The sequence below is a fragment of the Capra hircus genome, chromosome 2, assembly GCF_001704415.2.
Source record: "Capra hircus breed San Clemente chromosome 2, ASM170441v1, whole genome shotgun sequence".
Classification (NCBI taxonomy): Eukaryota; Metazoa; Chordata; class Mammalia; order Artiodactyla; family Bovidae; genus Capra; species Capra hircus.
This window is the reverse complement of record NC_030809.1, coordinates 128,623,244-128,636,097: the sequence shown is the minus strand read 5'-3', so window position 1 is coordinate 128,636,097 and position 12,854 is coordinate 128,623,244. Positions and strand designations below refer to the sequence as shown.

At 36.5% G+C, this 12,854-nt stretch overlaps 1 protein-coding gene across 4 annotated transcripts in view; it reads right to left on the bottom strand.

Moving 5' to 3' along the window:
- Positions 1-12,854, bottom strand: part of GULP1 (GULP, engulfment adaptor PTB domain containing 1) — a 330,443-nt gene that overhangs the window by 58,211 nt on the left and 259,378 nt on the right. For all 4 annotated transcript variants that reach the window (XM_018065482.1, XM_018065486.1, XM_018065478.1 and 1 more), the window contains 2 exons: positions 8,048-8,119; positions 1,908-2,006 (listed from right to left, as the gene is read on the bottom strand). In XM_018065482.1, the coding sequence (XP_017920971.1) occupies positions 1,908-2,006; positions 8,048-8,119 (171 nt within the window). The remainder of the gene's footprint in view (positions 1-1,907; positions 2,007-8,047; positions 8,120-12,854) is intronic.

The window sequence follows — 12,854 nt, the reverse complement described above, 5'->3', positions numbered from 1 at the left end:
TCTATTGGATCTAATCCCTTGAATCTAGTTGTCACCTCCACTGTTTAATTGTAAGGGATGTGATTTACATCATACCTGAATGGTCTAGTGGCTCTTCCTACTTTGGAATCTGGAAGAGATTATATTTTCTTTTTTTTTTTTCCATTGGATCTGTAGGGGAGATATACAAGAACCTCACATATACAGTGTTACCATGTGTTATGTGCTGACTTTTGTCCACCTACCCAAATTTATATGTTGAAGGCTTACTTCCCCATACCTCAAAACACAACTATATTGTGTTTCCAACTTAATTGGAAATAAGGCTTGAAAGAGCTGATTAAGTTAAAATAAGGTCATTCGAGTGGTTCCTCATCCAATCTAATTTGTGTCCTTATGTTGGTTGTTGTTATTCATTCCGTAGGTTGTGTCCCATTCTATGTGGCCCCATGAACTATAGCACACTAGGGTTCCTGTCCTTCAGTATCTCCCATTATCTCAAACTCATGCCCATTGCATCAATGATGCTATCTAACCATCTCAACCTCTGTCACCCCCTTCTCCTCTTGCCCTCAATCTTTGCCAGCATCAGGGTCTTTTCCAGTAAGTCAGCTCTTTGCATCAGGTGTCCGAAGTATTGGAGTTTCAGCTTCAGCATCAATCCTTTCAATGAATATTCAGTGTTGATTTCCTTTAGGATTAACTGGTTTCATCATGTTGTCCAAGGGACTCTGAAGAATCTTCTGTAGCACCACAATTTGAAAGCATTAATTCTTTGGTGCTCAGCCTTCTTTATGGTTCAAATGTCATCTTTACATGACTATTGAAAGAACCATAGCTTTGACTATGTAGCCTTTTGTTAGCCAAGTGATGCCTCGGCTTTTTAATATGCTGTCTAGATGTTTTTCCAAGGAGCAAGTATCTTTTAATTTGGTGGCTGCAGTCACTCTCTGCACTGATTTTGGAACCCAAGAAAATAAAGTCTGACACTGTTTCTACTTTTCCCCATCTGTTTGCCATTAGTAATGGGATTAGATGCCATGATCTTAGTTTTTTGAATGTTAAATTTTAAGCCAGCTTATAAGAGGAGGTGACCTTATCAGAGGAGGAAATTAGACACACAAAGAGACACCAGGAGTGTATGTGCAGACAATTATGTGAAGGGACACCAAGAGGGCTGCCATTTGCTGGCCAAGGAGAGACGCCTCAAAGGAAACCAAGCCTGTTACTGTCCGTTTACTCATGGACTTCCAACCTCCAGAACTGTGAGAAATAAATTTCTGTTGTTGGAGCCACCAGGTTCTGTGGTATTTTATTATGAAAGCCATAGTAAACTAATACACAGTGATTATGTCTACAGGTAATCAGGGTCGGTCAGGACAGATTAATGAACATCATACAGCTTTTGTCTTCTTTCATACTCCATGAACCAAACGTAAATGCATCTCTTTCAAAGCATATGAAGAAAAATTCCTAAATACAAGACCAAATACCATTGAATACACTCAATATAGCTTGTTACGTCCCAGACACCGGCTGAAGAACAAACCCCTCAGAAAGCAAATCCAAACATTGCTTTACCCCCTATAAATCCTATAGAGTTTTACATTGTCATTAACTGAGAGCTAGATAGTTTCAGTGGGTGAGTGTGTGCATGCTCAGACGTGCCCGACTCTCTGGACTTCGGCCCGCCTGGATCCTCTGTTCATGGGATTTTACTGGCATGCATAGTGGAGTAGGTTACCATTTTCTACTCCAGGCAATCTTCCTGACCCAGAGATTGAACCCACATCTGCCCCTTCTGCACTGCAGGTGGATGCTTTACCGCTAAGCCACTGGGTAACATATTTTAAATATTCATTAAAGTAGGAGTGTGATTGCAATTAATGAAAGAGTCAAATGCTTCTGATGTTCAAAATAAGCCTTACCTTTGTTTTGGGTTCTAGAATTTTTACTCCATAAATTGAGATTTGCAACTCAACTTTGGGAATTTTCTGGCCTTCAGATTTCTTGATATGTCTTGCAAACTACAAATGAAAATTTATTCACAAAATTGTAATTTTGTCTATGGAAAATGAACACAAACATATATTTAGAGTTTACATTCAATGCTGAAATTTCATTAAATAAATTATTGCCTATTGTCCATTATATTTTTATAAATCCCACACAGCCTCCAAATATTTAGAAATCACAGTGATCTACCATTACCATCATTAAAATCAGGCTGATTCTCAATAACTTAAAAAAATTTAATATACTTCTTTCATAATATTCCAAAAATCATATTCATATCAAACAGAAAATGAAAACTCTTTGTGTGAAAATAAGCAGAGATATCTTTTTCTGTGGATCTTTTGTTTTTAATGATTTTAGGAAACTTGCAGTCCAGAGCACTAGATCTTTGCATTTCCAGATACTTACATTGTTCGGTATACTGTCCTACCTAATGAAATCAATGAATGAAAAGAGACAGATTACCATATTCAAACTGAAATTAATTATCCCAGCTAAAATACTCAGAACTAGACTCATTCTCGGAGAAGGCAATGGCACCCCACTCCAGTACTCTTGCCTGGAAAATCCCATGGACGGAGGAGTCTGGTGGGCTGCAGTCCATGGGGTCGCGAAGAGTCGGACACGACTGAGCGACTTCACTTTGACTTTTCACTTTCATACTATTGGAGAAGGAAATGGCAACCCACTCCAGTGTTCTTGCGTAGAGAATCCCAGGGACAGGGGAGCCTGGTAGGCTGCCGTCTATGGGGTCGCAAGAGTCGGACACGACTGAAGCGACTTAGCAGTAGCAGCAGACTCATTCTAGAGATATTTAAATGTACTGGTTTTATCTGGCAATGCTGCCCTCCTGACCTTCCTTCTCTCCTCCCTCCCCTACCTCCACCTTTCTTTTCAAGAAACAGAAAAAAACTATTGACAAAAATTGTATTTATTAACCCCTCTTACAGGGCTTCAAAAAGTTATTTTCTAGTATAACATATATATATATTCAGCATATGGATCACCCTAACTTGATTGAAAATAGATTATCTGTAGGGCAACGTGGAGTCTTGATCATCTTTTGTGTGTCCTATTTATTTACATTGTGTATTTCCTTCTAATTTAGGACAGATGTAAATACATGTGGTATACTTCAGTCCCAGAACAGAGAGTGGTTAAAAGCCTCTTTCTCTTTTCATGGCTTTGTACTGCCATGGAGAATAATATAATTAATGCATATAAGGATGCCTTGAAGTGTCTGCCTTGATATCCAGGGCAGGGTGGGTGGGTGGAAGAGTTCCATTTGTTTTATTCCATTTTGGATGGTACAATTTTTTAGTTTGCTCTCTGTCCTATCCTATAAATATAGGCAGTTTTTTCCCTCAGTATTAAGCAGGCTTACATTCTGCACATAAATGTGACTAATTCATGCCAGGGATTTTTTTTTTTTTTTTGGTCTTTAAGAAACATTTTTCTTCAGTGCAACCCTTTACAAATTATCCCAGCTCTCTCCCGAAGAAAGTGGATTAATTTGTTTCTTTTCCTTTCATAACCTTCTTCCTGTATTGCTATAATCAAAACAATTTGGGGGTTTTCACATATGGAGGCTGACAACATAAATCAGCTGCTTTCCATCCATGTGAATGCATCTGAACAAAGCCAGCCCCATTGCTGGCCGCGGAAGCAGTCTAAACTGGCTTCCTGGGTGCTGCTCTTTTCCAGAAAGAGACAATCAGCAATAGCTCTTGAAGCCTTTTTCACATCGGGACACAACCATTCCTCTGACCTCTTTTAGTTTCCAAACACCCATCACAAGACAACCACTAACATTAAACTTATCTCTTATGTCTTTTCTGTCAGAAAGAAAAGAAAGGAATAAAAAAGGGGAAAATTTGAACAAGGGGAAGAAGTAGGGGCTACAAGTAGAGAAAATATAGAGGGGGGCAAGGAGGGAGGGAGAGGGAAACAAAAGAACGAGACAGAAAAAGAGAAACAAGCATAACATATCTGATCTATGGCTTATGAAACCTTTTCCTTTGCTTCATATCAAGATGAAGTGATTGTGCTCAAAGAAGATTCAGAGGTCATCCAATCTGATTGGCCCATTTCAAAGATGAGAAAATAAGTCTCAGGGGAGTTACTTTGGTCATAAAATAGGTCTGTAGCAATCAGCCTTCAACTGTTACACAGACCTTGAAAAACATTTAGGCTGAAGGAAATATTTGTTCAATCTGTATTTTAAACAGTTTAATATTCTCATTCCTGCTTGTATTTTTTAAAGATAACCTTATCCTATAGTTTGCATGATCCCCATCTCTGAATTGCATTCTTAAATACTTGTAATTTATATTTTGAAGATATATTCATGCTTATATTGTATTCTTTTCTCGCTCTACCTACTACTTGAATTCTAATGCTTAAAAAAGCCTTTTTGAAGGTTTTTTTTTTTCCCCCTCATCTTTGTTTCAGTGAATATATTTTTTTGGTAATCTAGATAGAGTGATCTACTAGTAAAACTTGAATATAATAATCAAATAAAAATGTTCAAGGGGAGTAGAGCCTAAGAATTCTGGAGGCTATCTGGATACAACAAACAAACAAAAAACAAGCTTTTATCATCACAAAATGATGAAGTATTACTAGAAGTGCTGTATAAAGTACTACATAAAGTACTACGTTAAATGTACGCCACTGGCAAATAGAACAGCTAAAGAAAATTTAAAGAGAGCACCGCTGAGTTTCAGTATCATCCTCATAACAATTTCTATTCATTTCTCAAAGGACTTAAAAAAGTAAAATCTAGCTATACTGTTAAAGTAATACACATTATTAAGCAATTAAAATTAATGAATTAATTCTAATCCTCTTTGTGGTTCTTATAAATTGTTGATTTAATTAAAAGTTTTGATAATCTCACAGGGAAATCAGTTATGTGTATATGTTTTAACAATTAAGAAAAGCTCTAATCATTTCATTAATTAAATAACTGGTTATAAAAACAAAAACCATTTGCAGTCGGCTACACAGAGAACGTGAAGTCAAGTGGAGAAACTGGTGGGCCTAGACTTAACAGAACGTTTTATTAATTTCCAAGTCCACATGACTTCATGCAATTTTAAGCTAGCTCTGCTTGGGTGAGGGGGTCTGTCCTCTAAAGCTGGGGTCCAGGAATGCTGCTCCCTGGTTATCTCCCAAAGAATCCAAGAAGTTTTGGCCTTGCATAACAAAATTCACCCACATGTAAATATCACAAACAGCTTGTTTATGAAACCTCTGACATTGTTTATGAGCCTGCTGACATCTGTAGTAATTGTATTAAAAATAAATAAATCACTATTAAAAATAAAATTCCTAAAAGTAATTTTGATACTAAAAATAAGAAATTGAAAGGGTTTTTTAACTATTACTTTTTGAAAATTATGGCATTTTCTTAAATCATAGACTAAAACATGATTAAGAGTTGGAAATTGTTGAATGTGATCGAGAACTAGAAAACGTTGTTTTGTCATATATAGAACTTTCGAAAGTAAACACATAAAAATTATGATATTGATGAAAACTTTATAAATTGTAAATTCTCCACAACAGAAAAATTGTATCCAATAAAATAAAGTTTTAAAATTTTTCTTGAGAAATAATTAGGCATAAATAATCATAAAAAATACAGTAGTGAAAATCATGGAAGTTTTCTATCATCTTGTATTAGCCTTACATTTTGAATATTTCTTTAAAGTCAGAAGCTAATAGATTAATATTGCAAACATCTGAAAAATTACCAGGTTTAAATAAAATGTTACCTTGTGGGAAAAATAAAATCAAATACTGAAATATAGTGGATAAGAAAGTACACAGAATACATACGTTGAAGAATACTAGCAGTAAATTAAAATTAGATATGTGTACCCAAAACCCAGTTAATAAGCAAATTGTTCTTTTTCTTTTTTAGTAGAACCATAGCACCATCTTCTGGCTATCTTTACATGACGACAGAATTAAAGAGGAGCCAGTGTCTAAGGTCTTAAATGTAAATACTCTTATATACTTTGAGTTATAGCATCTGACCTTTGACACAAATAAACAAAAAAATTAAGATAGACGTGAATAAACATTTTTTATTATTTTAATTATGTCACGAATCACTACCTTTATATATACTTCCCTGATCTACAAACATTTTGCAATCAACAGACTAAAGATTGTTTATAGATTAAGTATTCTGAAAGGTACTTGAAAGAGAAAAGCTATTATCAACTGAGTATACGTTTTTGAACTACATTGAATGATTTTTATCTTATTGTAAATCATATTCCTTTATTAAGAGTACATTTCCAAACATGAAACTAGATAAGAACTAAATACAAAGTTTCACAAAAACACATGAAAACTAGCTTTTTTTAGAAGACATTTCATCTCAAATATCTTTTTATATATTATCACTCACTACATAATTGAATACTTTGGAGTTTGAATTTGGGTTCATTTCATAAAGGACCTCCTAGGTACAAAGAAACATTTAGTGTAAATATCATTCTTTTATAAACATTCTGATTATAGTGAAGTTGGACTCATGTCCAAAGTGTGCAACATTTTGAACATTTAGATGGAATCTTATTCTAAATGTTGTCCATAAATTGTGAGACCTTTAAAATCCTGTTTTAGGGCTTAAATTATTTGCCAAACAAGCACAAGTACACTTTTGTCTAGTGAGGGTCACTTAATTGTGTCCAACTCTTTGTGACCCCATAGACTATACAGTCCACGGAATTCTCCAGGTCAGAATACTGGAGCGGGTATCCTTTCCCTTCTCCAGGTGATCTTCCTAACCCAGAGATCAAACCCAGGTTTCCCACATTGCAGGCAGATTCTTTACCAGCTGAGCCACAAGGGAAGTTTAAATTTTTTTTTTTTTTGTCTAATGAACTGTTAAAAGTAATGATTGGCTTGTCCCCTTTTTTCTCCAAATGGGAGTGATATCACCTTGGAAACTTTTAGCATATTTCTTTAAAAACAGGAAAAACATAAAATATTTTAAAAATATAAAAATTATGTAAAATAAATGGATAAAAATTATCTACTTTTATTTCTTTACCCAGAAAACAAGCCAATTCACTTCAATTTTTTTCTCTCAATTTAAACAGTAAATTCCACCCGATATGACATTCTCAAAGCAAAGTAATACATTTTAATGTTTGTGGCTTTGCCTGGTGCAGAGGCCTACCCATCCTATAGAATAATCGGATAATCTCAAAACTAAATAAAGTTAGAAGAGTGTTGTTTCTCAAAAAAATTCTGAGAAAAACCAGAGAGAATAACACTTTATTATGTTATGTTAATAACACTTTAATAGTGTTATGTTAAATTTTCTTAATGTGATAAACATGAGAATTCTACTGAAGGAGTTTTTGAATCTTAATATCTCAGAGGAAACAATGTCTTTGGGGACGGAATGCAATTAGAAAAACATGCAAAGGATGCATAGCAATTATGTAAGATTTTCTCAGGAAATTTGCAGATTATGAGTATGTGGAGCTTGTTACTGTTTTTTTCTGCTTTTATTTTCACCAGTTCCCTGAGTCTGCTCATGGATACGGCCAGACCCTTGTGGGTTTGTCCATTAGTATGTCTTTAATGTACAGTGTCACTGCAAAAGGCTGCTTTGGAATGAATTTTACTTCTACGTTTTCGACTGGTGGGTTCCATTTTCTAACTACAGTAGATTGTTTTGTCTTTGAGTTAGGGCATGAGTCCACAATGCCCAAGCAAAGTAAAGGCTAGCTACAGAATGCCAACACTTATGAGACATTGCTCTTACATTTTTTTGGTTGTTGTTGTTGACTATAAAAAACTACACCTTAAGAAACTGTGAAGACTGTGCCACATCCAGAAAAATAATTGTGTCTACATAGTTTTCATTAAATACGTTTCCTTGATCTAGTGGTATTCATTAAATAGCACACTTTTACTAAGACTTATCTGCCACAGAGCTATTCATGATTTGAATTTCCATAGGTCTACTGATGGCTGAAGGTAAGTGCAGTACATGAGACACTTACTTCGAGGGCTTGCTTACCTTTAGTTTTCTTACAGCGTCTCTCACAACTTCTGTTCCTTTGGGCTGCTCTACTTCTGTGCTGCCAAGAAACTGAAAATGTTCACTGTGAGACAGGCTTTACTACATCATATGTCATTAAATCGTTTTCAGATATATCAGGGGGTAACAGAATGACGTGATAGTAATTCAAATCCAAATCCAGTGCAGAGGAGTTACTAATTTATATTATTTTACATGATAGGAAAATATTAACACATTAATTAGACACACACAGTTCCATTATTCTAAGATTTCTTAAAATTACACTTTTCCTAAATAATTTGCTAGCAGATTTTTAATGGAAAGAAAAATAAAGTTATTTTGTTGGGCCCAAAGGAATAAAGTTGATCTCAAATTTAAAATTTACAACATGTGAACAATTAAAAAATTGTTATCTGAAAATTTAAAGTATATACATTTTTTCATGTTGTCAAAAATATATTTAAAGAATTTAATTTGCTTTAATGTAGTTTATAATGTAAATCAACATTTTTCTTTGTTTTCCAATTAGCATATAAAATTAAAAAACACAGATTTTAATACCTAATATACAATACTCATCAAAACCATAAAGTACATTATAAAATAAAAAAAATACATGCTCTAGAATTTTAAAGGATCCCTAGAGGTTTTTAGTTAAAACCTAACCTATCCTCCCCAAAAGAAAAAAGTTTGATAGTAATTACCACACTGTAATAAAATATCTATCCTGGAGCAATATAATATCTCCTAAACATAAGACCAATATGGTGAAATATTCAAGAAAAAATTAGAATTGACATGTGGATATTTTATCCTACAGAATACTTTTAAGTAAATAGCAAATAATCGTTACATTCATTCAGTTCAGTTCAGTTCAGTTCAGTCGTTCAGTCGCGTTCGACTCTTTGCGACCCCATGAATCGCAGCACGCCAGGCCTCCCTGTCCATCACCAACTCCTGGAGTTCACTCAAACTCACGTCCATCGAGTCAGTGATGCCATCCAGCCATCTCATCCTCGGTCATCCCCTTCTCCTCCTGCCCCCAATCCCTCCCAGCATCAGAGTCTTTTCCAATGAGTCAACTCTCCGCATGAGGTGGCCAAATACTGGAGTTTCAGCTTTAGCATCATACATTCATTAGACATATATAGTTTTCCAAAGACATCTCTCATCACATACTACCAATCATAACACCAAAGTGAGATATGAATTCATCAGTTCTTAAGTAAACAGACAGATGCATGGATACGTATATGTGTATGTGTGGGTGCTAAGTCACTCCAGTCGTGTCCAACTCTCTGCAACCCCATGGACTGTAGCCCGCCAGGCTCCTCTGTCCATGGGATTCTCCAGGCAAGAAGACTGGAGTGGGTTGCCATGCCCTTCTCCAGCGTGTGTATATACTTCACATCAAATAATTAAGCAGAATCTTTTTCATGTGTTAACTCACAGAATGGAAGTGAACAAAACAGCAATATAAGAGTGTCTTTTAAAAATCACATGTGATTCCTTCTTTCATTCTTGAAAAAATAACAATAACTAAAGAAATTAGACTTTTGTTTTTTAAACTGGGCTCTATGTATTACCTTCATGAAAATCACCTAGGAAGCAGGTTAAAATATAACAATGCAGATTCTTTGGTCTAATAAGGGTAGGCTTAGGGAGTTATATTTCTAAAACCATCACAGGTGATTTCTTTTAATAAAAATCTAGGGAATAGACTTAGAAAATAGTAACAGGTCAGGAGAATAGTGGAAGGTTGACAGAAAAGCTGAGATGAAAATACAGGAGATAACTGCTGACCCCTTTCTGATGAGCTCATGGAAAGAAAGTGAAGCTCAGAAGCATTAAGCCAAAAAGGCTTCAGTTTTCAGATTCTATAAGATACAACAGTTTCTCTTTCTAATATGTTTAAACTATGTCGGAAAACTGCTACTAGGTCTGGATGTAATATCATTAGGCACTATGTTTGCCCCAAAGTGATCTCAAGTTGGTTGACCAGACCTGCTAAAAAGACCAAAATAAATGAAGAAATTATCAGCTAAAATGGAATTGAAAAGTTGTCCACTAAGATATGGATTGATGCTTTTGAACTGTGGTATTGGAGAAGACTCTTGAGAGTCCCTTGGACTGCAAGGAGATCCAACCAGTCCATTCTAAAAGAGATCAGTCCTGGGTGTTCTTTGGAAGGACTGATGCTAGAGCTGAAGCTCCAATACTTTGGCCACCTCATGCGAAGAGTTGACTCATTAGAAAAGACTCTGATGCTGGAAGGGATTGGGGGCAGGAGGAGAAGGGGACGACAGAGGATGAGATGGCTGGATGGCATCACTCACTTGATGGACATGAGTTTGAGTGAACTGCGGGAGTTGGTGATGGACAGGGAGGCCTGGTGTGCTGTGATTCATGGGGTCGCAAAGAGTTGGACATGACTGAGTGACTGAACTGAACTGAACTGAAGATATGGAAGACAACCCAACTGATTCCTGACACCAATGGACCCATCACATTTTCTTCTGTTTCAGGTCAGTGTACTCAACTTTGTCTGTCTGTATGATATAATTACATGGGAGGTTTAAACAGACCAGTGCCTGGGACTCTGATTTAATTAGCTGGGGGGTGGAGTTTAGGGCATCTGTGTATGTTAAAGCTCCCCAGGTGATTTTAATGTGCCACCAGATTTGAAAAGCACTGTTTTAGATCATCCAGAAAGGATAAAGGGTCTAAGTGACAGGAGGGGAGCTGACACAATAGAAGCTGTTTAGTTCTGAGAAATCTATGGTGTAAACTGTTCTCAACATCTCTGTATTTATCATATCACTGAGAGATTCCCCACTAGTGGTTGGTCTAGCATTAGCAGAAATGGGAGGTGAAAGCAAACTCTTTACAGATAAGTGATTATTGAACTACAAGAAGTGTCTGATGTGTCGATAACAGACTATAAGAGTTACTGGAAATATTTATGGGAAAATATTCCTTACTTTGGCAGCAATGTCATGAGTCATAAGTGTTATATGTAAATAGGTCCATATGGGAAAATGATGGAAGAACTCCAAGTACATTCTAAATGAATCAACCTCTTGTGGTGCTCCAGGAACCTTTTAATATGTTTCTTTCACATTAGCTTTAATTAAGTCATCTGAGGGATGAAACAGGGAGAAGCCTTCAAAGACTGTGGGAACTAAAAAGACATCTGATATGGAGCTTGCCACTTAACCCTTTTTTTCTGTGTAATGTTGGATGCACTGAATGGGAACCATTTTAAAACTGAAAAGCAGATTATTCCTCATAATAGTTTAAGTTTAAAAAGTCATAATGCTTCCTATGATTAAGGTTTGTATTTATATGCATTCCATGTCTATGTAAAATATTTAAAAGATTCTTGAATGTGATTCAGCATGCTGAAATAAACCCTAGGCTTAGAATTTGAAGATATTAGAAAAGTCATGATTCTTGAAAAATAAGAATAATTTGTTCTTTTTTCCTTACAAAATTGCTCTGAAGACCAGTTGCAATAAGAGATGAGAGGGGGAAAAAAAAACAAAACAATCCTGCAAACTGCAAAATCCGTTATAATTATGAGGGATGGCCACTTCTTAATTTACTGATTCTTCGGAGATGAAACTAGAATCTGGTGGATATTAGTGCCTCCTCAGCTTTCCTTGGATCCTCTTTATCAGCACTGGGATCCATCCTCCAGCTTCCCAATGCTTTGCTGATAAGGGCTCACACCAAGACTTTCAGAGGATTCCCTATGGTCATTGAGGTTACTTTGCCAGTACTGAGAGCTGTAAACTTCCGGGAGCTTTCTGCTATCTCAACAATCTTTAACCAATGACTGGTGCAGAAGTGCAGAGGGCTGGCCTCTTTGCTGGGAAGCGGGGCAAACTCGAAGGTGTAACATCCTGTTGCGGAGCTTTCCTCAGAATCAGGCTGCAGCTGGGGATTCACTTGATTTCCTCCCCTCATCTGTCTGCCTTCCCATGTCCTTACTGGTTGTTCCTGGGAACACTTCCTTAACAATCTACTTCCTCCCAGATCTTAACCTCAGGCGCTAATTCTGGGAGGAATTGCCTTACCATGCTGTTAAGGGCTTAAATGCTTACATTCAGGAATACACAGTCTGGCACACCAACCCACAAACGGCTGAAATACTCTGGTCCTAAGTGCTCTCCAAAGGCTTGCATACAATACAGGTTAGAGGAAGGGCTTTAGTTTCCGTATTTTCCCACTCTACCTGGTGTCTGAAGGGGGAAGGAAAAGAAGGAACGGAATCAAGCCATGGCCAAGGGGTTAATTCATCCCATCTCAATCAAGCTGTCAACTAGCAGGAGAAACAAGGCCAGGGGAGTTGTGTGTTGCAAGATTACACCACCATAATGAGTGAAATCACAGACACACACCCAGCACATCAGACTCATCCCCAATACACTAGAGACAGAGAAAAGACCGTAAAAGACCCCAGAGAGAAGCAAAAATCCCACAAAGGCCAGGAAATACGACATCAGACTTCACACCAGTGATAATGGAAGAAAAATAACTTCAAATTCTAAGGAAAAAAACCAAACAGATTTAGGGCAAGATTACAGATTTCCAAGAGAGGGAAAAACATGTACTAAGACGGACTAAAACTTTAAATTCCTGTATCCCAGTTCTCCTTAGGAGAAGAGGAAGGTATGCACAATACAGCAAAGGAAGAAATACAACCCAGGAATCAAGGGAGGATGACAGCCACTACAAAGATGACAAATTGAGGCACGATAGTTAAGCTGGTTATCCAGAAACAAGAAAATAATGAGCTGAA